The sequence below is a fragment of the Nerophis lumbriciformis genome, linkage group LG08, assembly GCF_033978685.3.
Source record: "Nerophis lumbriciformis linkage group LG08, RoL_Nlum_v2.1, whole genome shotgun sequence".
NCBI classification, from domain to species: domain Eukaryota; kingdom Metazoa; phylum Chordata; class Actinopteri; order Syngnathiformes; family Syngnathidae; genus Nerophis; species Nerophis lumbriciformis.
This window is the reverse complement of record NC_084555.2, coordinates 3,586,063-3,610,679: the sequence shown is the minus strand read 5'-3', so window position 1 is coordinate 3,610,679 and position 24,617 is coordinate 3,586,063. Positions and strand designations below refer to the sequence as shown.

Sequence of the window (24,617 nt, the reverse complement as noted above, 5' to 3'; positions counted from 1 at the left end):
TAATAAATACTGTGTAGTGTTGTAAATAGTCAATGGGAAGGATTCTATTAAGATATAAGCCATAAGCACTAGACAGCCAGAAAAAAACCTAGGCAGGACAAGTACAAATATTGGGGCAAGTAGATTTGAGAAGTCAGGCAAGTAGAAAAAAACCTTAACGTTGAACCCTGCATGTGTTGAGCTGCTGCCGCTTAAGGTTAGACAGCACTGTACATAGAGCGGTTCTGCTCCTTATTAATAAATTCTAATGTTGGATGTTCACTCCTTCACACAGATGAGTATAGAAAAATATTTTCAACGGCCAAAAAGGGCTCGACTTGGAGAGGAGGTAGGCCTACAGTTCGGACCACAGGTGCAACCTGTTCAGCAGCAGCAGCAGGAGGAGGAGGAGGAGGAGGAGGAGGTTGACTGACTGTGGCAGGACACCTCTGCCTCTGTTTCACTTCATGTTGCTGGTAAATAATATGGTTGTAGTAGTAGGCTAAAGTTAAATTATTTAGTATTCACTAATTAAAGGGGCAGAGCTTTAAGAGACATTTTAGCTTTTATATTTTATAAGATATATTTTTTGTAAGAACCACAATTAATAAATATATTTCAGTGAATCACTAATTGTTCAAATCTGTATATAAATATGTACATAAAATGTTGTAATTATATTCCAACTCCGCGTTCTTCTTGGTCATCGCCGCTGCCGCCGCCCCCCCCCCCCCGCCCGCCGACCACACCACCACAAATAGATGCCTGTCCTGTGGGAAACACTGCAGTCACATAATATCTACGGCTTTTCGCACACACAAGTGAATGCAATGCATAATTGGTCAACAGCCATACAGGTCACACTGAGGGTGGCCGTATAAACAACTTTAACACTGTTACAAATATGCGCCACACTGTGAACCCACACCAAACAAGAATGACAAACACATTTCGGGAGAACATCCGCACCGTAACACAACATAAACACAACAGAACAAATACCCAGAAACCCTTGCAGCACTAACTCTTCCGGGACGCTACAATACACCCCCCTGCTATCCCCTACCCCTCTCCTCAACCCCGCCCCCCCACAATGCCGCCCACCTCAACCTCCTCATGTCCCAAAATCCAAGCTGCTGTTTTGAGGCATGTTAAAAAAAAATAATGCACTTTGTGACTTCGGCGGTATAGCTCGGTTGATAGAGTGGCCGTGCCAGCAACTTGAGGGTTCCAGGTTCGATCCCCGCTTCCGCCATCCTAGTCACTGCCGTTGTGTCCTTGGGCAAGACACTTTACCCACCTGCTCCCAGTGCCACCCACACTGCTTTAAATGTAACTTAGATATTAGGGTTTCACAATGTAAAGCGCTTTGAGTCACTAGAGAAAAGCGCTATATAAATATAATTCACTTCACTTCACTTCACAATAATAAATATGTCAGTGCCATGTTGGCATTTTTTTCCATAACTTGAGTTGATTTATTTTGGAAAACCTTGTTACATTGTTTAATGCATCCAGCGGGGCATCACAACAAAATTAGGCATAATAATGTGTTAATTCCACGACTGTATATATCGGTATCGGTTGATATCGGAATCGGTAATTAAGACTTGGACAATATCGGAATATCGACAAAAAAGCCATTATCGGACATCTCTATTATTTATTGTTTTTTATTGCCGTAATAAATGCAATCGACGCAATGACGTCATGGCTCCCATTGACTCCATTGTAAACAGACTTTTATTTACAAGTTAGAATGCATTAAAAAATAAATATGTGTTCATGTCTCTCTTAAGGATTGTGAATTTTAGGTAAAATTCCAAAAAAAGTGCACTGACCATTTAAATATGACCCATCAATTGCCGACGCTATATCTGCATGTGCACCAAAAATAGCTGCCAAACGAACGGCTCACAAGTGGAAATTGTTTTTCATTGTTCACTTAAAAAAGCCGTTCAAAAGACTTGATTCTTTCGCGAACGTCACATCTCTAAAAAGAAGCCTTTTAAGCCGCCTCTCTCCTCTTTTTGTAGCGTCCCAGTTTGCTGGTCCGACAATGAGCTGTGTGAAGACAGGAGGACAAGCTGAAGAATGCTCAGGTTCAGACTTAAATCATCGATCGCCTTCCTGGCTCTGGTCCTGCTTGTGCTCATTGTAACGGTGGTCCTCAAGTTCCTCACCCCGGAGGTCACGGGCGAGATAGGAGAGCCGTCTCTGGGCGAGAAGGACGCCGCCAAAGAGGTGGAGTCAGAGCGCAGCAAGATAACCCAACCCGTCCGAGAGGACAAGGAACTAGGCAAGTTCCCGCCTCCCAACTACTACCTCCATGCTTTTTACTACATCTGGTACGGGAACCCCGCCACTGATGGCAAGTACATCCACTGGGACCACCCTCGGCTGCCCCACTGGGATCCCAAGGTGGCTGAGAAGTATCCACAAGGCAGACACAGCCCGCCTGACGACGTGGCGGCCAACTTCTACCCGGCTCTAGGGGCTTACAGTTCCAGGGACCCGGCTGTCATTAAGGCGCACATGCAGCAGCTTCGTACGGCTGCCATAGGTGAGACAAATTCATTCAGCTAAGCTTCACAGCTCAATTTTTTTTTTATGCCACTTTCCTAAAGTTCTCTGTCTCTCCCTTAGTGGAAAAGTCTTATCATTTTGCCTTTAACTTTCCTAAAATGAGCTTAACAGGTTTATCAGGGGTGTTTCGATTAACTTTTTCACTTCCGATTTTGATACCAAACGATATCAGCACGAATCATAGTAGATATTTGTTATTATTTTGTAATGTCAGAAAAGGCTGTTTAATCAAGTGGAATTGTTGTATTTTTAAGGCAGACTAAAATCCTTTCATTTAAAGTTAAAGTAAAAGTACCAATGATAGTCACACACACACTAGGTGTCAGGTTCAATCATCGATGACATCTATTAAAACAGACAAAAAGCAAGGAAATAAACAGAGACAGGATTCAATTTGGCTCAATTTGAGGAGAAACGTGTCGACCTGTAACCTCTTACAGTGTCACCCACGCTCTAACGAAAAAAGGTTCACCTCTCCTCTTTTATTTGGATATTCCCTGTTTACATAACATAGAATATGGAATGGGGGGTATGTAAACAGCCATTGTTTTCGGTCACATTAACACAAAAGAAAAACATGCCTCGGGCTTGGACTGGTCCTGGATCGAGCTTGGGCAGGTCTTGGATCAAAATAGATAACCCCTCCCGTCTCCTCATATCGTACACAATGGAATTTTACAAGCCTTTGGCTTGGTGCAACAAAGACAGCTTTCGTCTGTTCACTGGGTACCCAGAGAACGGAAAGTTTTTTGATGATTTACATACAATTTTTCTGACACTAGGTGTGGCAAAATTATTCTCTGCATTTGACCCATCACCCTTGATCACCCCCCCGGGAGGTGAGGGGAGCAGTGAGCAGCAGCGGTGGCCATGCCCAGGAATAATTTTTGGTGATTCAACCCCCAATTCCAATCCTTGACGCCGAGTGTCAAGCAGGGAGGTAATGGGTCCCTTTTTTTATAGCGCCTTATTACCCGGTGCGCCTAATGTACGTATTCGTTCTGGTTGTGCTTACCGTCCTCAAAACTATGTTATTTGGTACACGGTGTAACCATAAGTGTGACCAGCAGTCACACATCAGGGATACCAGAGTGTGTATGAAGAGAATGTGGCCAACTAAAAACAGGCGCCATGACTGCTACTAAGGTGGCTGTGCCCGGATTCATGCAATTGCTGTCATTCTGACTAAATAATAATAATAATAATAACTGGGATTTATATAGCGCTTTTCTAAGTACCCAAAGTCGCTTTACATGTAGAACCCATCAATCGTTCACACCTGGTGGTGGTAAGCTACTTTCATAGCCACAGCTGCCCTGGGGTAGACTGACGGAAGCGTGGCTGCAATTTGCGCCAACGGCCCCTCCGACCACCACCTATCATTCATCATTCAATTCACCGGTGTGAGTGGCACCGGGGGCAAAGGGTGAAGTGTCCCGCCCAAGGACACAACGGCAGCGATTTTTGGATGGTAAGAGGCGGGGAGCGAACCTGCAACCCTCAGGTTTCTGGCACGGTTGCTCTACCCACTACGCCATGCCGCCCAAACACACTGTTGGCGTTAATGCACTTTTTGTGTATTTTCACGCATTGAAATTAGAAAGGACGCGCATTTCCGAAAGTCCGCGCGTCCCTGGGACACAGATTTTTTTTTTTTGTTGATTTTTTTACAGACCCTGCCTTCTCTGTTTGTCAAAACTCCGGTTAACTTGTTTTTTTTAATCGATTATTGCCTTCCACCGGTGTTTTGTTTTGTTTATATTTGCCAGGTCAAATTTCTGTCCCCGTTTATTGCGTTTTTATTGGTCGTCTTCAAAGTAATGAACTTTCCGGTACAATTTTTAAAATTTTGATTCGCCGAAAGTTTTATCAATGACAAACACTGCCTCAGTTTGCACTCGGACAACTTTACCGCGAGGGGCTGTCAAAAAAAGACTTCATGGTAAACACTAAGGTGAGTGTAAAGTCAACCTTTTTAACTTCATCCTGTGCCATGTCTCCAGTAAATGACTTGTTTTAGGTTTTGTGAGTCCATGGAAACTTCACTTTTATCTCCCGCTGGATCGACATCGTTCGAGGCTTGAGACAGGCTAGCTGTTAACTTCAAGCTAACCAGTACCCGGCCAGTCTCCTCCACCCGAAAAACATACTTTGCAGGTCAACAAACGGGGCAAATATGTGCCTTTTGAAGTGTTAATGTGCGAGGAGTGTTCAAAAGGAGTCTAATGGAGAAGTGGCTGACAAGTTAGCAAGTGTCGCTCGCATCGCTGACAGTGACGTCATCACGTCAAAACTTTTTACACTTAGCATAGCTCAGTTGGTAGGGCGGCCGTGCCAGCAACTTGAGGGTTCCAAGTTCGATCCCCGCTTCCGCCATCCGATTCACTGCCGTTGTGTCCTTGGGCAAGACACTTCACCCACCTGCTCCCAGTGCCACCCACACTGCATACCTGCCAACTACTCCGGTTTTCCCGTAATTAGTACGGTTTTCATCAACCTATTCCGGGTTACGGTTGCAGTGATAAAAAATACGTTTTTTCATTAATTAAAACAATTTTTTTTTTTTTAAGTTTCATTCACGAAATCGCGTAACAACAATGACAATCGACACTGCTTCCCGTAACTTCCTATCGAGCCATTCCGAATGCCATGCGCGAGGCTATTTATAGCACCGCTGCCAAGCACGAGGCCATTGTTTCCAAACGAGCGAACGATCATGGAATCAGCCGGAGAAAAATCGCATACGAGTCTTAAACCGAAAAGAAAACTGCAGTCATTCCGTGAAGAATATTCAAAAGCCTATCCGGGAATAATTATCCGTTCCAAAAAGGGTGAAATCTACGCGAATTGCACCTTGTGCAGACAAGATTTTTCGATCGGACACGGAGGAATTAGCGATGTAAAAGACCACGTTGGGACAAAAAAACACAAGTCTAATGCCGTTGCTAGCGATACAAGTGGAAAACTTTCAACGTTTTTCGTCGCCCAAACAGATTCTTTGGATGTGATAAATGCCGAAGTTTTATTTACGGAGGCAATAATTGAGCAAACAAAAAGGTAATGACACCAATGTTATCTATTGGAATTGTTTAGTACTGTTATACTGTTAAAAGTGTTTATACTATTTATGCTTTCAAGTCCAAGTTGAAGAAATCTTGTTAAATGTTGACAGCATAACTACCAAAATACAGAAGTATGTCCTTAATATTGTTGCAGTGCTATTTCTGTTGAAAAGTTAAAATGATTACATTAGAGATGTGATGTGCCACTTTTCAAGTGTCTGATGGCTTAAATTAATTTTCATTAATTTTTCATATTTTGAATTCTTTTGAAAGGCTTACAAAAAAACTACATTTGAATTGTAATTCCATGCTATTGACAGGACTATTCATTTTAATGAAGTTAGCTTGCCATGTTTACAGTATGATAATTGTGATAGAAATGTGAATTTTAGGCACAGAATATTTTTTACAATTGAACAAGGCAGTAGATTATACAAGCTTAGACAGAAAGTTAATAATGACACCAATTTTTTTTTAATGGAATTGTTTAGTACTGTTTTACCATTTGTTTACTGTAAAAAGTGTTTATACTGTTTATACTTTCAATTAACAAATTGAAGTCTTGTGAAAGGTTGACAGGATAACTGGCATTAACTGTCAAAATAATTTCAAACTATTGAAGTTAGCTTACAGAATAAACATGTCAATCAACCCATATGATTTTTGCTGTAATATTTTTGTTTTGAAAAGTCACTGTGACTGATAGAAAAGTGATGGTTTTAGCAACATTTTAACCTGTCTGAATGCTAATAATCATTTTGCGTCGGGGGGCGAAGCCTAACCCCCCACCAGGACTTTGTCCTGGACCTACCGGGGCCTGCGGCCCCTGGACCCTGGCTACTAGGTTTTTCTGATTTCAAAAGTTGGCAGGTATGACACTGGTTTAAATGTAACTTAGATAATTGGTTTCACTATGTAAAGCGCTTTGAGTCACTAGAGAAAAGCGCTATGTAAATATAATTCACGTCACTTCACTTTTATATTGAAATAAATACACCTACAATTTATTAAATAAAAATATAGAAACAAATACCGCCAGCGGTAAAGTTTAGATCCATGAAGGAAAGAAGAAAGTGAATGAATGTTTATACATATGCATAAAAATGTGTTTTCTTTTGTATTATTTTTTTAATGAACTAAGTAACGTTTATGACAACCTTTTTTCCAAAACACAATATTGAATGTGAGATATAACGGGATAATGCATACATTTATCATTTGTTTTTAAAACGGTTACAAAAAAGTGGGACCCCAAAAATGTACTGTGGGACCCCATTTGTATGACTTGATGGGGTCCCTGGAACCCCAATTTGAAAATTCCTAGCACCAACACTGTAAAAATACATCAGCTCATGAACTTACAATAAAACATGCTTTTATTTTGTGAAATTATTAATTTTGCGGCCCTATTTGACACACTCTGCTGCTACATTCCTGCAGTGTTTCGTGACCAGCAAGCGCTCAATGAAGCAATAACATTTTTTTTCAAAATGCATAGAATGTTAATCGGCCCGTTAGTTTATCAAAGTGTGGTTCTCAATATCCAAACGGTCTACAATCTTCCATATATCGTTACATCCCTACCTATTTTGCTATTGTGTGCTTACCTGTTGTGTACTTGCTAGCTCCTAGCAGCCTATAGCCTACAATGTTTACCTTTTTTGTAGATGATTTGACTTTTAGATACAAGCTGATTTGATACTTGGTGTTTTTTGTTGCTGATGTCCGTTATCAATATCGGCTCAATTTGTATGTCTTTTTCTCAAGACGCACCTTTTTTAAGCTCTCTGGTGAAAAAAAGTTTGCATTTTTTCTGTACCATTCCAGAAGTTAGCTTAGCTGGTTTAAAAAATGTCACTCCCTGGTTAATTTTTGCTGAAGCAGCCTGTAGGTTTCAGCGAGCTGTAAGATGTTGTTTCTGTTTACCCCAGCCCTTTAACACTTACTACTGTACATGGATGATAACTAATTGTATTTATTTGTTTTTCAAAATAATTTTTTTAGGGATCTTTTCTTATTGTTTTTGCAGTAGATTAATTTTTAACTTTTTTTTTTTTCATTTCATTTATTTATTTATTTTAGGCAATGACATAAAAAAATAAAAAGACATTTAGTTCAGATAGACATTCAAGGGGTTAAAATGAGAAAATATGACATTTTTTTATTTAGAATGTATATTGATTGAGAGATTTTAGCAATAAAAGGTAGAAAAAAAAATATGACTCCAGAAATCGTAACTCCCCCTGATGGGAAATAATCAGTTTTGCTTTTTAACGTTCTTGAATCTCGTTAAGTATTTTCGTCAAGCTGCTGCTTTAACCTCCTCAGGTGTCATCGCCGTTTCCTGGTACCCTCCTAACACAAACGACGACAACGGAGAGCCATTGGACGCCATCATGCCTCTGCTGCTGGATGTGGCTCATCAATACCACATCAAGGTGTGCCCGCCTCCAACTTGTCATCGCACCGCATACGTTCTTACACTTCTCGACTTTTCTCCTCAAAAAAAAAAAAAGCAGGCTCTCCAAGTACCACCATAATGACCAACATTAAAATAAGTAGCGTAGTAGACCTATGCATTCATTAAAAACAATGCAGAGGTTTTATTTAACAAATATATTTAATATTTTGGGCACTGTGACATTACACAACGTTTGAACAGTAACACTGTGTTTTAAATATAGGAAATTAAAACACTATTCTAATCAAGTGATTCTTTGGCGTCCCACTAGATCGGAGCTTGGCAAATATTTTGCCTCGGGGGCCACATTGAGAGAAGAAAGTGTGTCTGGGGGGCCAATGTGTGTATGTGTGTATAAATGATATATACACGTTTAGCTGTAAAAACCTGCTGTACAGTATGTGTGTTTTGGTCCCTTTTTTTCAGGAACACTAATACCAAAAGTATAGAGTTGTAAAAACTAGAGATGTCCGATAATGGCTTTTTTGCCGATATCCGATATTCCGATATTGTCCAACTCTTAATTACCCATTCCGATATCAACCGATACCGATATATACAGTCGTGGAATTAACACATTATTATGCCTAATTTTGTTGTGATGCCCCGCTGGATGCATTAAACAATGTAACAAGGTTTTCCAAAATAAATCAACTCAAGTTATGGAAAAAATTGCCAACATAGCACTGCCATATTTATTATTGAAGTCACAAAGTGCATTATTTTTTTTAAACATGCCTCAAAACAGCAGCTTGGAATTTGGGACATGCTCTCCCCGAGATAATCCTGATACCCACTACAACTATGGGAAATACTATACTTTGACTTTCACAAAGTGCTTTATTTTTTTTTAACATGCCTCAAAACAGCAGCTTGGAATTTGGGACATGCTCTCCTTAAATGAGCATGAGGAGGTTGAGGTGGGCGGGGTGGGGCAAAGAAGACCGCGAAGAATAAGGAACATTATTACAAATAATTATAAACATAATCCGCTATAACTGATGCAGTAATAAGCGGGGGGTGTATATTGTAGCGTCCCGGAAGAGTTAGCGCTGCAAGGGGTTCTGGGTATTTGTTCTGTTGTGTTTATGTTGTGTTACGGTGCGAATGTTCTCCCGAAATGTGTTTGTCATTCTTGTTTGGTGTGGGTTCACAGTGTGGCGCATATTTGTAACAGTGTTAAAGTGTGACCTGTATGGCTGTTGACCACCTTGTGTGTGTGAAAAGCCGTAGATATTATGTGATTGGGCCGGCACGCAAAGGCAGTGCCTTTAAGGTTTATTGTTGCTCTGTACCCCTCCCTACGTCCGTGTACACAGCGGCGTTTTAAAAAGTCATACATTTTACTTTTTGAAACCGATACTGGTAATTTACGATATTACATTTTAAAGCATTTATCGGCCGATAATATCGACAGTCCGATATTATCGGACATCTCTAGTAAAAACGTTATGACAGACCTCAAAAAGACAAAATGGAATTTTACAGTTTTTTACTGAATGGACACCCAAAATGTACATGAAAATAAAGAAAGTGGGTTTTACAATATTACCTATGAACAATAAAACACTGAATATTAACAACATATGAACGTTGCTCCTCTTTTACGTCTCAGACCAGCTCTTCGATAGTTGTGTATCTTTTACAATCAAGCAAAACACAACAAAAATGTAAAAAACAGCAACATATGAATGCAATGTGTAATAAACACCTACCATATGATATAGTATCATTTTTATGCAGAACTTTGTTGTAAAAATCTGCTTCCGCATTTCTGGCTGGCTGCTCTGAAAACAAACCCCGCCCACTCTGCTCTGTACCTCGTCTGAGCTGCTGTGACGTAGATGACCGTAATAACTCGTATAACACCCAAAAGTGCAGATTTCACCCATTGACATATTTTTTAGCCTGCTTACCTTACTAATAAGCGCCAATACGAGGTTTCACTATTGTTTCTCAGAGGAATTCATTTGAGTCCAAACGCAAACATTGACCTACATCATCCCTTCAAGCAGGAAGTGACATCATGGGACCACACGGACAGAAAAGCAAATTGACTTTGGGTTTTCTTTCACTTTTCTTTACTGAACCTCATTCTTGTTTTAAAATGTAGACAAATTCCAATGTCACCTTTTTTAAATGTCATTTATTATTCCGCAGGTGTCCTTTCATATTGAGCCTTACAAAGGAAGAGATGAAGTCAACATGTACGCAAACATCAAATACATCATCGAAAAGTAAGATTCTCACTCAAATGACGTGACAGCACAACACTTTGCCAACATCTCCCCAAACTTGACCCAATTGTCTGTGCTGCAAACATTTTTTTGTCTATTATAGGTTTTATGTTAGTAACATTTTATGATTCATAACAAGCCCCTGCCCCCCAATGTCGTTTGTGCTACCAAACTACTATAGCTTTTATAGTTTTATGTTAAAGGGGAACATTATCACCAGACCTATGTAAGCGTCAATATATACCTTGATGTTGCAGAAAAAAGACCATATTTTTTTTTAACCGATTTCCGAACTCTAAATGGGTGAATTTTGGCGAATTAAACGCCTTTCTATTATTCGCTTTCGGAGCGATGACGTCACAATGTGACGTCACATCGGGAAGCAATCCGCCATTTTCTCAAACACACTACAAACACCGAGTCAAATCAGCCCTGTTATTTTCCGTTTTTTCGACTGTTTTCCGTACCTTGGAGACATCGTGCCTAGTCGGTGTGTTGTCGGAGAGTGTAACAACACGAACAGGGACGGATTCAAGTTGCACCAGTGGCCCAAAGATGCGAAAGTGGCAAGAAATTGGACGCAATTTGTTCAAAATACGAGGGTGTGGGGAAAGCTGACGAAATGGTCAGTCGTTTGTTCCGCACATTTACCGACGAAAGCTATGCTACAACAGAGATGGCAAGAATCTGTGGATATCCTGCGACACTCAAAGCAGTGCATTTCTAACAATAAAGTCAAAGAAATCTGCCGCCAGACCCCCATTGAATCTGCCGGAGTGTGTGAGCTATTCAGGGACAAAGGACCTCGGTAGCACGGCAAGCAATGGCGGCAGTTTATTCCCGCAGACGAGCGAGCTAAACCCCCTGGATGTCTTGGCTCACACCGTCCCTTATGCCACCGAAGATGATCAAGAGAAGAATATCGACCCTGGCCTGCTGACATAAACTCCAAAACTGGACTTTATGGAAAAAAGAGCAGATGAAGGTATGTCTACAGAATATATTAATTGATGAAAACTTTATTCATTACTCGCGGTTTTACGTAAATTATTATACATAAACTGTGTTTACCAATAATTTAGCTTAAAAACATTACAACACTTAAAAACAAACACATACCAATCGTTGGTTAGAAGGCGATCGCCAAATTCCTCGCTTTCCCCCGTGTCGCTGGCTGTTGTGTCGTTTTCGCCGGTTTCGCTTGCATACGGTTCAAACCGATATGGCTCAATAGCTTCAGTTTGTTCTTCAATTTCGCTTAAGCCGCTGAAATCTGAGTCTGAATCCGAGCTAATGTCGCTACCTTGATGTCCATCCGCCATGTTTGTTTGTATTGGCATCACTATGTGACGCCACAGGAAAATGGACGGGTGTATATAACGATGGTTAAAATCGGGCACTTTGAAGCTTTTTTTAGGGATATTGCGTGATGGGTAAAATTTTGAAAAAAACTTCGAAAAATAAAATAAGCCACTGGGAACTGATTTTTAATGGTTTTAACCCTTCTGAAATTGTGATAATGTTCCCCTTTAACGTTTAATAGTTTGTATGTTGTTAACTTGTAATTAACATGCTATATACAGTACAGGCCAAAAGTTTGGACACGCCTTCTCATTCAATGCGTTTTCGTTATTTTCATGACTATTTACATTGTAGATTGTCACTGAAGGCATCAAAAAAATGACACCTGCGAAGTGAAAACCCTTTCAGGTGACTACGTCTCGAAGCTCATCGAAAGAATGCCAAGAGTGTGCAAAACAGTAATCAGAGCAAAGGGTGGCTATTTTGAAGAAACTAGAATATAAAACACGTTTTCAGTTATTTCACCTTTTTTTTGTAAAGTACCGTATTTTCCGGACCATAGGGCGCACCGGATTATGAGGCGCACTGCTGATAAATGGTTTACTTTTTATCGTTTTTCATGTATTAGTCGCAGCGCATTAAAGGAGTCATAATATAATTTTTTTCTAAATGTAAAACACTTCCTTGTGGTCTACATAACATGTAATGGTGGTTCTTTGGTCAAAATATTGCATAGATTATGTTTTACAAATCATCCTCAAGCTTCCGGATGCGCCGTTTTGTGGGCGGTCTTATTTACGTGGCTCACCTTCGGCAGCGTCTTCTCCCCGTCATCTTTAGTGTAGCGGTGTAGCGTGCAAGGACGGGAGTGGAAGAAGTGTCAAAAGATGGCGCTAACTGTTTTAATGACATTCAGACTTTACTTCAATCAATAACGGAGCAGCATCTCCTCATCCGGAAACAACAACACCGGAAATGTGTCCCGTGAAAAACCGTCCGACCGGAACTCTAATAACTAAAGTTCCTTGGGTGAATAATGTAAACTCACTACACCTGTATGTTTTAGCGCTTTCATGGCGAGTTTACTGACAGATATAAGTAAGAACTTTACACTACTTTATATTAGAAATGGCAACAGCGGAGGATGAATGTCACATAACAAGAAGATAAAGAAAAAGAAGAAGCTTATCAACTACGACATTGTCACAAATTTTTCAGGATATATGCAGATCCAAAATACAGATCAGCAGGTACCAGAAGGTAAGAAAAATTAATTTTGCATAATATTGCTAAAAAAACGCCAGATAATATGTCTTACCTTATACACACACCATAATAATACTCCTATGTTTAATGCGCCGACAATCCATCAAGCGGTACAGCTTCATAGCTTACCAAAGTCGTACTAAAACATTTTGATAGATTTTTGAGCGCCGTGTGTAATGTAAATGGAACATATAAAATGTTGGTGTTGTTTACTTGAGACCCATCATAGTGCAGGCTACACTTATTTGTACTGCCAGACTAGCTCTCCATTGACCATTTAGGACCGGCGTTGAGATCATGCATACTGAATTGTCATGGATGAGAGTTGGTGAAAGACTTGCTTGTAGTTAGATTTAAAAAAAAAAAAAAAAAAAAAAAATCTATAGATACCATAAACCTTCATATCTGTATTCTCAGCTGTTGCTCGCTAATGACAGTCACAACTATGGTACCAGGCTAGCCCTAAGAGGTGCTTTCACCAGTCTTAATGTAGTGGTTGGACTAAGGGGAGGTGACGGCGACAGACACTAGATGGCAGTATGTACAATGATTTATTATATATATTAACCATATATATATATATATATATATATATATATATAATAATCAAACAATACAAACATAAACTAAGGAAAATGGAGTGTGAACTAGATCCAAAAGTGTATGTGATGTGTGGCTATGTGTGTGATTAGCTGTAGTGTGTGTTACCAAGTGTTGTGTTGGGCGAGAGGAGGAACAAGGCAGGAAGACAGTCCATTGGGCAGGCAGATGATCCAGGGCAGGAGAGAAGAGGCAAGATCCGTTTCCAAGCGGGAGGTCGAGAATCCAAAAGGGCAGTCCGGGAGGTAGGGGAAACAACAGGGGATCACGGAAGAACACGGGAAGCGCTGCAGGAAGACAACAGGAACATCAGAACACAACGGAAACACGGAAGTCACAGGGGAGGCGCGAGTTCGCGGGATGGAAGCCAGACACGGGATGCTTACAAGGGTAAGAAGACTATACTCCGGCGAGCGACCGAAGGTTGTCCAGGCTTAAGAAGACCGCTTGATCATCACAGGCAGGTGTGCCGATTGCCGGCAAATGATTGCAGCTGGCGGCTTCTGCTGGGCGGAGACGCGCGCGGCGCGTCCCTGGCTGAGCGCAGCCGTGGGCGTGTCCCGAGGTGCACTCACTGGAGTGCACAGATGGATGAACGGCGTTGGCAGGAGTCTGAGCCGTAACAGTACCCCCCTCCTTATGGACAGCTCCCAGATGTCCTACAGGTCGAACCACAAAAAGCACAGGAACAAACATCATGGGAGGGCGGAGGGGCGAACTGGTGGTGGGTCGCCGGCCCAAGTGTCCCCGAATCCACCGGGGACGAGTCTGGTGGCGGCGGCGAGTAGAATGCCGCTGAAGATGGCGAGACGGGCGACCAAGGAATGACCACCATCTTGGCCGTCGGGAAGGCGGACGCGAGTGGCACCATGGTGCGTCTCGCCGGAAATGAGAAGGAGACGTAGGAGGCGAAGAGGATGACGTCGGAGGCGTGGAAGCAGCAGACGTCAAAGCCAGAGACGAGGAGGGCAGCTGAGGAGCTGGCCGAGGTGCTGAAGCCGGCGCTGCTGCCCGAGGTGCTGAAGCCGGCGCTGCCGGCCGAGGTGCAGAGGTCGGCGCTGCCGGCCGAGGTGCAGAGGTCGGGGCCAGCCTGGGAGCTGGTGGAGACGCGGGGGCCAGCCTGGGAGCTGGCGCTAGCTCGGACGCTAGCCTGGGGACTTCTGCTAGCTCGGACGCTAGCCTGGGGACTTCTGCTAGCTCGGACGCTAGCCTGGGGACTTCTGCTAGCTCGGACGCTAGCCTGGGGACTTCTGCTAGCTCGGACGCTAGCCTGGGGACTTCTGCTAGCTCTGGTGCTAGCTCGGACGCAAGCCTGGGGACTGGTGCTAGCTCGGACGCTAGCCGAGGGACTGGTGCTAGCTCGGACGCTAGCCGAGGGACTGGTGCTAGCTCGGACGCTAGCCGAGGGACTGGTGCTAGCTCGGACGCTAGCCGAGGGACTGGTGCTAGCTCGGACGCTAGTCGAGGGACTGGTGCTAGCTCGGACGCTAGCCGAGGGACTGGTGCTAGCTCGGACGCTAGCCGAGGGACTGGTGCTAGCTCGGACGCTAGCCGAGAGTCTGGTGCTAGCTCGGAGGCTAGCCGGGGGTCTGGTGCTAGCTCGGAGGCTAACCGGGGGACTGGTGCCAGCTCGGAGGCTAGCCGGGGGACTGGTGCTATCTCGGAGGCTAGCCGGGGGGACTGGTGGCTGCGGCTGGGAAAAACAGAAGAGAGGTGGAATTTGTCTGGCAGGGGGTAGCCTGTCTGGGTGCAGCTGCGCCACCACACCAGCACAGCCACCAGTGCTAAAATGGAAGAGACTAGTACTATCCCCCCCCTCCGAACGCGGATGCCAGACGCTTCCAGCTGACTGAGGGACAGTCACAAAGGGTGGGAGGTGGGTGGCCAGGCGGCGGGTAAATTCTTCCATCCCTACAGCACTGCTAAACAGTCCAAGATTTTGCTGAGGTGGGCTAGAAAAATTGTCCAGGGTGGATTGAAAAGAAAAAGACATCCTGAGAGGGGCAAAAAGGAAAAAAAAAAAACAAACAAAAAACGAGAAATGTCTTTTTTTTTCTTCTTTTCTTTTCTTTTACTGGGGGCGGGGTTGAAGTCACTGGGGGAGGGGCTAAGGAACTGTGCCGTCAGGTCCCTAATCAATTGGCCGGAGTATACTGTAGTGGTTGGACTAAGGGGAGGTGACGGCGACAGACACTAGATGGCAGTATGTACAATGATTTATTATATATATTAACCATATATATATATATATATATATATATATATATATATATATAATAATCAAACAATACAAACATAAACTAAGGAAAATGGAGTGTGAACTAGATCCAAAAGTGTATGTGATGTGTGGCTATGTGTGTGATTAGCTGTAGTGTGTGTTACCAAGTGTTGTGTTGGGCGAGAGGAGGAACAAGGCAGGAAGACAGTCCATTGGGCAGGCAGATGACCCAGGGCAGGAGAGAAGAGGCAAGATCCGTTTCCAAGCGGGAGGTCGAGAATCCAAAAGGGCAGTCCGGGAGGTAGGGGAAACAACAGGGGATCACGGAAGAACACGGGAAGCGCTGCAGGAAGACAACAGGAACATCAGAACACAACGGAAACACGGAAGTCACAGGGGAGGCGCGAGTTCGCGGGATGGAAGCCAGACACGGGATGCTTACAAGGGTAAGAAGACTATACTCCGGCGAGCGACCGAAGGTTGTCCAGGCTTAAGAAGACCGCTTGATCATCACAGGCAGGTGTGCCGATTGCCGGCAAATGATTGCAGCTGGCGGCTCCTGCTGGGCGGAGACGCGCGCGGCGCGTCCCTGGCTGAGCGCAGCCGTGGGCGTGTCCCGAGGTGCACTCACTGGAGTGCACAGATGGATGAACGGCGTTGGCAGGAGTCTGAGCCGTAACACTTAAACCCAAAACTGATGTTATGAAAAAGACTGTAATGTGTAGGGCAATCACTTACTGGAATCCACTTCCACAATATCTGGTATCAATCACCAGCATAGTGGGTTTTAAGAATAGACGAAGAAGAGAAGTATTGCGGAAAGAGATTATTCTAGATTGTACCTAATGTCATGACTGTTTTTATTGACTATTGACTATGTTATTGATTGTGGGACAAGCAGTAGAAAATGGATGGATGGTACTTTTTCGTCACTTATTGTTTGTCTTTGGTACACTGTGTATATTTTAGGCCATTGGTTCTTTGTTTTATTTTTGCAAAAAAATAAATAAATATATATATATATATTTTTATGTTGCTCTTTTTATCTTTGGTATGAACATTATTATGTAAACTCGAAGTTATTATTATTTTTGGTTCTTTGTTGTTGCAATTTTTGTATTACAACATTTTATTGTTTGATCATGTTGTACTGCATTGTAATCTTTTGTTTTGTGATTGTGTGATGTTTTTTTGCCTGGACCCCAGGAAGAATAGTCTCCACTGTGGTGTAGAGTCTGTAGACTAATGGGGATCCTTAATAAACTAAACTAAACTTATCTCTTATGTGTGACTGCCATCTACTGGCCACACTTATCATTTCCCCATGTACCCAATAAAATAGCTTGGAGGTGGGTGAGCTCAACCAAAGTTATTCCTTACATTAGGCGCGTCGGGTTTTAAGGCACACTGTCGAGTTTTGAGGGGGAAAAAATGATTTTAAGTGCGCCTTATAGTCCGGAAAATACGGTACATAACTCCACATGTGTTCAATAATAGTTTTGATGCCTTCAGTGACATACTACAATGTAAATAGTCATGAAAATAAAGAAAACGCATTGAATGAGAAGGTGTGACCAGCCCCCAACTGTCAAACTCTCCACAAATCATTTGTGCTGCAAAATGTTTTTGTCTATTAGTTTTTATTAATTTGTATGTTAACGTGTAACTAACGTGCTATTATTCATAAGCCGCCCCCAACAAAATGTCCCCAAACTTGTGCTCCAAAACTAATACCGTATTTTTCGGACTATAAATCGCAGTTTTTTTCATAGTTTGGCCGGGGGTGCGACTTGTACTCAGGAGCAATGTTCCCTCTAATTTTTCATGTGTGTGAGCAAACGCACAAACTCCCTGAGCATTGAGTGGAGCACATGTGAGCAACATCAGACGTGCACACTGTGGCCACACCAGCGTCACACCTGTCCCAAACCTGACATCATAAAAATGTAAATGTTTTATTCAAATACTTTTCTGATATAAGTGATTTTGCCCTCTTACAATGACAATAACAAAAAAACATGTTTTTCATGACCTATGTGCTAGTATTGTATGTCTGGCTGCGGGTCCTGCCTTTAAAGGGGAACATTATCACAATTTCAGAAGGGTTAAAACCATTAAAAATCCGTTCCCAGTGGCTTATTTTATTTTTCGAAGTTTTTTTCAAAATGTTACCCATCACGCAATATCCCTAAAAAAAGCTTCAAAGTGCCTGATTTTAACCATCGTTATATACACCCGTCCATTTTCCTGTGACGTCACACAGTGATGCCAATACAAACAAACAGCAAGGTATAGCGACATTAGCTCGGATTCAGACTTGGATTTCAGCGGCTTAACACTGTCTGATAAGATAATTACTAACAACTATGAACTAGGTTTACAGCATATGAAATACATTTGGCAACAACATGCACTTTGAGAGTGCAGACAGCTCATTTCAGGCGCGCTAAGAACATATATTTTTCCACGATTTCAGTACTCAGGTTAACCATACCTAAATAGACACAAAATACTGCATTACACAAGACTACCCGAATGTACTCGAATGATTGAAAAAAATAAATGTTTTTAAGCTAAATTATTGGTAAACACAGTTTATGTATAATAATTTACGTAAAACCGCGAGTAATGAATAAAGTTTTCATCAATTAATATATTCTGTAGACATACCCTCATCCGCTCTCTTTTCCTGAAAGCTGATCTGTCCAGTTTTGGAGTTGATGTCAGCAGGCCAGGGAAGCTAGGGTCGATATTCTTCTCTTGATCATCTTCGGTGGCATAAGGGACGGTGTGAGCCAAGACATCCAGGGGGTTTAGCTCGCTCGTCTGCGGGAACAAACTGCCGTCATTTCTTGCCGTGCTACCGAGGTCCTTTGTCCCTGAATTGCTCACACACTCCGGCAGATTCAATGGGGGTCTGGCGGCAGATTTCTTTGACTTTATCGTTGGAAATGCATCTGCTTTGAGTGTCGCAGGATATCCACACATTCTTGCCATCTCTGTCGTAGCATAGCTTTCGTCGGTAAAGTGTGCGGAACAAACGACTGACCATTTCGTCGGCTTTCCCCACACCCTCGTATTTTGAACAAATTTCGTCCAATTTCTTGCCACTTTCGCATCTTTGGGCCACTGGTGCAACTTGAATCCGTCCCTGTTAAATGATAAATGATAAATGGGTTGTACTTGTATAGCGCTTTTCTACCTTCAAGGTACTCAAAGCGCTTTGACACTACTTCCACATTTACCCATTCACACACACATTCACACACTGATGGAGGGAGCTGCCATGCAAGGCGCTAACCAGCACCCATCAGGAGCAAGGGTGAAGTGTCTTGCTCAGGACACAACGGACATGACGAGGTTGGTACTAGGTGGGGATTGAACCAGGGACCCTCGGGTTGCGCACGGCTACTCTCCCACTGCGCCACGCCGTCCCTGTTCGTGTTGTTACACCCTCCGACAACACACCGACGAAAGTGAGAAAATGGCGGATTGCTTCCCGATGTGACGTCACATTGTGACGTCATCGCTCCGAGAGCGAATAATAGAAAGGCGTTTAATTTGCCAAAAATTCACCCATTTAGAGTTCGGAAATTGGTTAAAAAAATATATTGTCTTTTTTCTGCAACATCAAGGTATATATTGACGCTTACATAGGTCTGGTGATAATGTTCCCCTTTAAAAAAAAATGTTACCCCTTTCAGAGATTAAATTTAGTTCCTGTAACTTTCTGTCTGTAAAATAAATTTTTTTATCAGCATTTATGAAATCTATTGACAATATTTCATGAATAATATCTTTAGATTAGCATTCTTAATAAATGGCAGTAAAATAAGCACACATCTGATTGAGGAGTCCGAGTGTTACAACCTGGCATTTACACATTGTGTGGCGTTGGGGTTGTCCGACTTTTTGTGTGGCCATAAACGCAGCACTGGCTAAGTGCCATGAGTGCGTGTGTTGGTGCAGGTGAGAGAGCGAGCGGCTTCTGTTGAAACGACGGATGATAACGTTGGTTTAAGCCTGGTTTGTATGGGAGAAAATTGCCAGTTTTTATAGATAAACGTTTTTTTACTCGTGTTTTTGGTGTGGTTACAAACAGTTTTGCTCAATAAAGTGATTGATGGAATTCCTGTCCGTAAAGTGTCTCGACAGACGATAATTGAACTGTGTTGACAAAGATTGTTTTATTCATTGGGGCCACTCTTGTTGTCACCTGTCACTCATAGAGTTGCATTGCAAAATCATACAGAATAAATTGTAATGTGTTTATTTTGTTTAAAGTTCAGATGGGATTTTTGATTTCCTGCGCGGCATTAATTTGCTGTGCGCAGAGGACGCGTGAGCGGTGCGCAATTGCGCAGTCGCGCACCTTTAGAGGGAACGTTGCTCAGGAGCGACTTAATGTGTGAAATGATCAACACATTACCGTGAAATATCAAATAATATTATTTAGCTCATTCACGTAAGAGACTAGACGTGTAAGATTTCATGGGATTTAGCGATTAGGAGTGACAGATTGTTTGGTAAACGTATAGCATGTTCTATATGTTATAGTTATTTGAATGACTCTTACCATAATATGTTACGTTAACATACCAGGCACCTTCTCAGTTGGTTATTTATGCATACTTGCCAACCCTCCCGAATTTTCCGGGAGACTCCCGAAATTCTCCCGAAAACCTCCCGGGACAAATATTCTCCCGAAAATCTCCCGAGTTTCAGCCGGAGCTGGAAGCCACGCCCCTTTCAGCTCCATGCGGACCTGAGTGAGGACAGCCTTTTTTCACGACGGGAGGACAACAGGGTGACAAGAACTAAATCATCCAGACTAGGGATAAATTGTATTATGTTTATCTTACCTAAAAATAAATATATTTATTAATTTAAAAAAAAGAAAAACTAAATACATTTTTACTATATTTTGCTAAAAACATCAAAATTAATTGCATTTTTATTTGTATTTTTTCTGACTCCTTATTACATCCAGCCATTAGAATTATACATTAAAATAAACATATTTGAAATAATTAATTTGAAATGATCATAATAATTCATTTAAAATGACCATATTTAATTATTAAAATAATTGCTTGTTTATCAACAACTTTAGCATTTTATTCATTACATTTTGAAGCTCTCAGAAGCCAAGTTGTTATATTCCTTAAGATTTATTTATGCAAGTTTGAAGTATCAATTATCTAAACACAGTTTTGTTTGCATATTTTCAGGATGTAGAGAGATATATATATATATATATATATATATATATATATATATATATATATATATATATATATATATATATATATATATATATATATATATATATATATATATATATGTGTGTGTGTGTGTGTGTGTGTGTGTGTGAAATACTTGACTTGGTGAATACTAGCTGTCAATATACTCCTCCCCTCTTAACCACGCCCCCAACCACGCCCTGCCCCACGCCCCCACCTCCCAAAATCGGAGGTCTCAAGGTTGGTAAGTATGTATTTATGCGTCATATAACGTACACTTATTCAGCCTGTTGTTCACTATTCTTTATTTTAAATTGCCTTTCAAATGTCTATTTACAGGTAAAAGCCAGTAAATTAGAATATTTTGAAAAACTTGATTTATTTCAGTAATTGCATTCAAAAGGTGTAACTTGTACATTATATTTATTCATTGCACACAGACTGATGCATTCAAATGTTTATTTCATTTAATTTTGATGATTTGAAGTGGCAACAAATGAAAATCCAAAATTCCGTGTGTCACAAAATTAGAATATTACTTAAGGCTAATACAAAAAAGGGATTTTTAGAAATGTTGGCCAACTGAAAAGTATGAAAATGAAAAATATGAGCATGTACAATACTCAATACTTGGTTGGAGCTCCTTTTGCCTCAATTACTGCGTTAATGCGGCGTGGCATGGAGTCGATGAGTTTCTGGCACTGCTCAGGTGTTATGAGAGCCCAGGTTGCTCTGATAGTGGCCTTCAACTCTTCTGCGTTTTTGGGTCTGGCATTCTGCATCTTCCTTTTCACAATACCCCACAGATTTTCTATGGGGCTAAGGTCAGGGGAGTTGGCGGGCCAATTTAGAACAGAAATACCATGGTCCGTAAACCAGGCACGGGTAGATTTTGCGCTGTGTGCAGGCGCCAAGTCCTGTTGGAACTTGAAATCTCCATCTCCATAGAGCAGGTCAGCAGCAGGAAGCATGAAGTGCTCTAACACTTGCTGGTAGACGGCTGCGTTGACCCTGGATCTCAGGAAACAGAGTGGACCGACACCAGCAGATGACATGGCACCCCAAACCATCACTGATGGTGGAAACTTTACACTAGACTTCAGGCAACGTGGATCCTGTGCCTCTCCTGTCTTCCTCCAGACTCTGGGACCTCGATTTCCAAAGGAAATGCAACATTTGCATGGTTGGGTGATGGTTTGGGGTGCCATGTCATCTGCTGGTGTCGGTCCACTCTGTTTCCTGAGATCCAGGGTCAACGCAGCCGTCTACCAGCAAGTTTTAGAGCACTTCATGCTGACCTGCTCTATGGAGATAGAGATTTCAAGTTCCAACAGGACTTGGCGCCTGCACACAGCGCAAAATCTACCCGTGCCTGGTTTACGGACCATGGTATTTCTGTTCTAAATTGGCCCGCCAACTCCCCTGACCTTAGCCCCATAGAAAATCTGTGGGGTATTGTGAAAAGGAAGATGCAGAATGCCAGACCCAAAAACGCAGAAGAGTTGAAGGCCACTATCAGAGCAACCTGGGCTCTCATAACACCTGAGCAGTGCCAGAAACTCATCGACTCCATGCCACGCCGCATTAACGCAGTAATTGAGGCAAAAGGAGCTCCAACCAAGTATTGAGTATTGTACATGCTCATATTTTTCATTTTCATACTTTTCAGTTGGCCAACATTTCTAAAAATCCCTTTTTTGTATTAGCCTTAAGTAATATTCTAATTTTGTGACACACGGAATTTTGGATTTTCATTTGTTGCCACTTCAAATCATCAAAAAATTTGTTGCCACTTCAAATCATCAAAATTAAATGAAATAAACATTTGAATGCATCAGTCTTGAATGCATCAGTCTGTGTGCAATGAATAAATATAATGTACAAGTTACACCTTTTGAATGCAATTACTGAAATAAATCAAGTTTTTCAAAATATTCTAATTTACTGGCTTTTACCTGTATGTGTGTGTGTGTGTGTGTGTGTGTGTGTGTGTGTGTGTGTGTGTGTGTGTGTGTGTGTGTGTGTGTGTGTGTGTGTGTGTGTGTGTGTGAAATACTTGACTTGGTGAATACTAGCTGTCAATATACTCCTCCCCTCTTAACCACGCCCCCAACCACGCCCCGCCCCACACCCCCACCTCCCAAAATCGGAGGTCTCAAGGTTGGCAAGTATGTATTTATGCGTCATACAACGTACACTTATTCAGCCTGTTGTTTTAAATTGCCTTTCAAATGTCTATTTATGGTGTTGGGTTTTATCAAATAATTTCCCCCCAAAAATGCGATTTATATATGTTTTTTTTCCTTCTTTATTATGCATTTTCGGCCGGTGCGACTTATACTCCGGAGCGACTTATCGAAAAATACGATATTTATAATCCGCCCCCAACAAAATCTCCCCAAACTTGTCCCAACCGTTTGTGCTCCAAAACTAGTATTTTTTTAATGAACGTTTTATGAGTCTGGTTATAAATGATAAAACGTTAATTACATAAAAAAATATAATAGACCAAAAAAAAATTGCAGCGCAAATGATTGGGACAAGTTTAGGGACATTTTGACACAAGTGGCAATGTTTTGTGTCATTCAAGTGTAAAACGAAGTTGACCGTCTGGTGCGTGGCTCCTCCCCCCTTTAGGTATGGCGACCACCCGGCCTTCTTCAGGTACCGCACCAACACGGGGAAGCTGCTTCCGCTCTTCTACATCTACGACTCGTACCTGATGAACTCGGAGCAGTGGGCCAAGCTGCTCAAGCACACCGAGAGCGGCAGCATCCGCGACACGCCCTACGACGCCATCTTCGTCGCCCTGCTGGTGGAGGAGAAACACAAGCGGGAGGTGGCGACGGCCGGCTTCGACGGCGTCTACACCTACTTCGCCACCAACGGCTTCTCCTACGGCTCCACCCAGCGCAACTGGGGCGCCATCAAAGCCTTCTGCGAGGACAACGAGCTGCTGTTCATCCCCAGCGTGGGGCCGGGCTACGTGGACACCGGCGTGCGGCCGTGGAACTTCCAGAACACCAGGAACCGCGTCAACGGCAAATACTACGAGACGTCCATGAGCGCCGCGCTACAGGTAGAACCCCATTTCATCTCCGTGACGTCGTTCAACGAGTGGCACGAGGGCACTCAGATCGAGATGGCCGTCCCCAAAAGGGGCCGGGCCGTTTATCAAGACTATTTGCCCAACAAGCCCGACGCCTACTTGGAAATCAGCCGCAAGTGGGCCGCCATGTTTAATGGCGAGCGCAGGAGATGGCAGGAATAATCCCAACTGTCAACTTCATGACTGCTACGTTTAGAGATGTCCGATAATGGCTTTTTTGCCGATATTCCGATATTGTCCAACTCTTAATTACCGATTCAGATATCAACTGGTATACAGTGGGGCAAAAAAGTATTTAGTCAGCCACCAATTGTGCATGTTCTCCCACTTAAAATGATAACAGAGGTCTGTAATTTTCATCATAGGTACACTTCAACTGTGAGTGACAGAATGTGGAAAAAAAATCCAGGAATTCACATTGTAGGAATTTTAAAGAATTTATTTGTAAATTATGGTGGAAAATAAGTATTTGGTCACTTCAAACAAGGAAGATCTCTGGCTCTCACAGACCTGTAACTTCTTCTCTAAGAAGCTCTTCTGTCCTCCACTTGTTA

At 42.3% G+C, this 24,617-nt stretch overlaps 1 protein-coding gene across 3 annotated transcripts in view; it reads left to right on the top strand.

Annotated features, from left to right (window-relative positions):
- manea (mannosidase, endo-alpha) overlaps positions 1 to 24,411 on the top strand; it is a 31,981-nt gene extending 7,570 nt beyond the window's left edge. The window contains exons 2-6 of one of the 3 annotated variants that reach the window (XM_072913624.1): positions 275 to 455; positions 2,016 to 2,542; positions 7,956 to 8,065; positions 10,249 to 10,325; positions 23,592 to 24,411. In XM_072913624.1, coding sequence (XP_072769725.1) covers positions 2,074 to 2,542; positions 7,956 to 8,065; positions 10,249 to 10,325; positions 23,592 to 24,225 — 1,290 coding nt within the window. In that variant the 5' untranslated portion in view covers positions 275 to 455; positions 2,016 to 2,073 and the 3' untranslated portion in view covers positions 24,226 to 24,411. The remainder of the gene's footprint in view (positions 1 to 274; positions 456 to 2,015; positions 2,543 to 7,955; positions 8,066 to 10,248; positions 10,326 to 23,591) is intronic. The other 2 variants (XM_061968147.2, XM_061968146.2) reach the window with 2 other exon arrangements.
- The last annotated feature ends 206 nt before the right edge of the window (positions 24,412 to 24,617 follow it).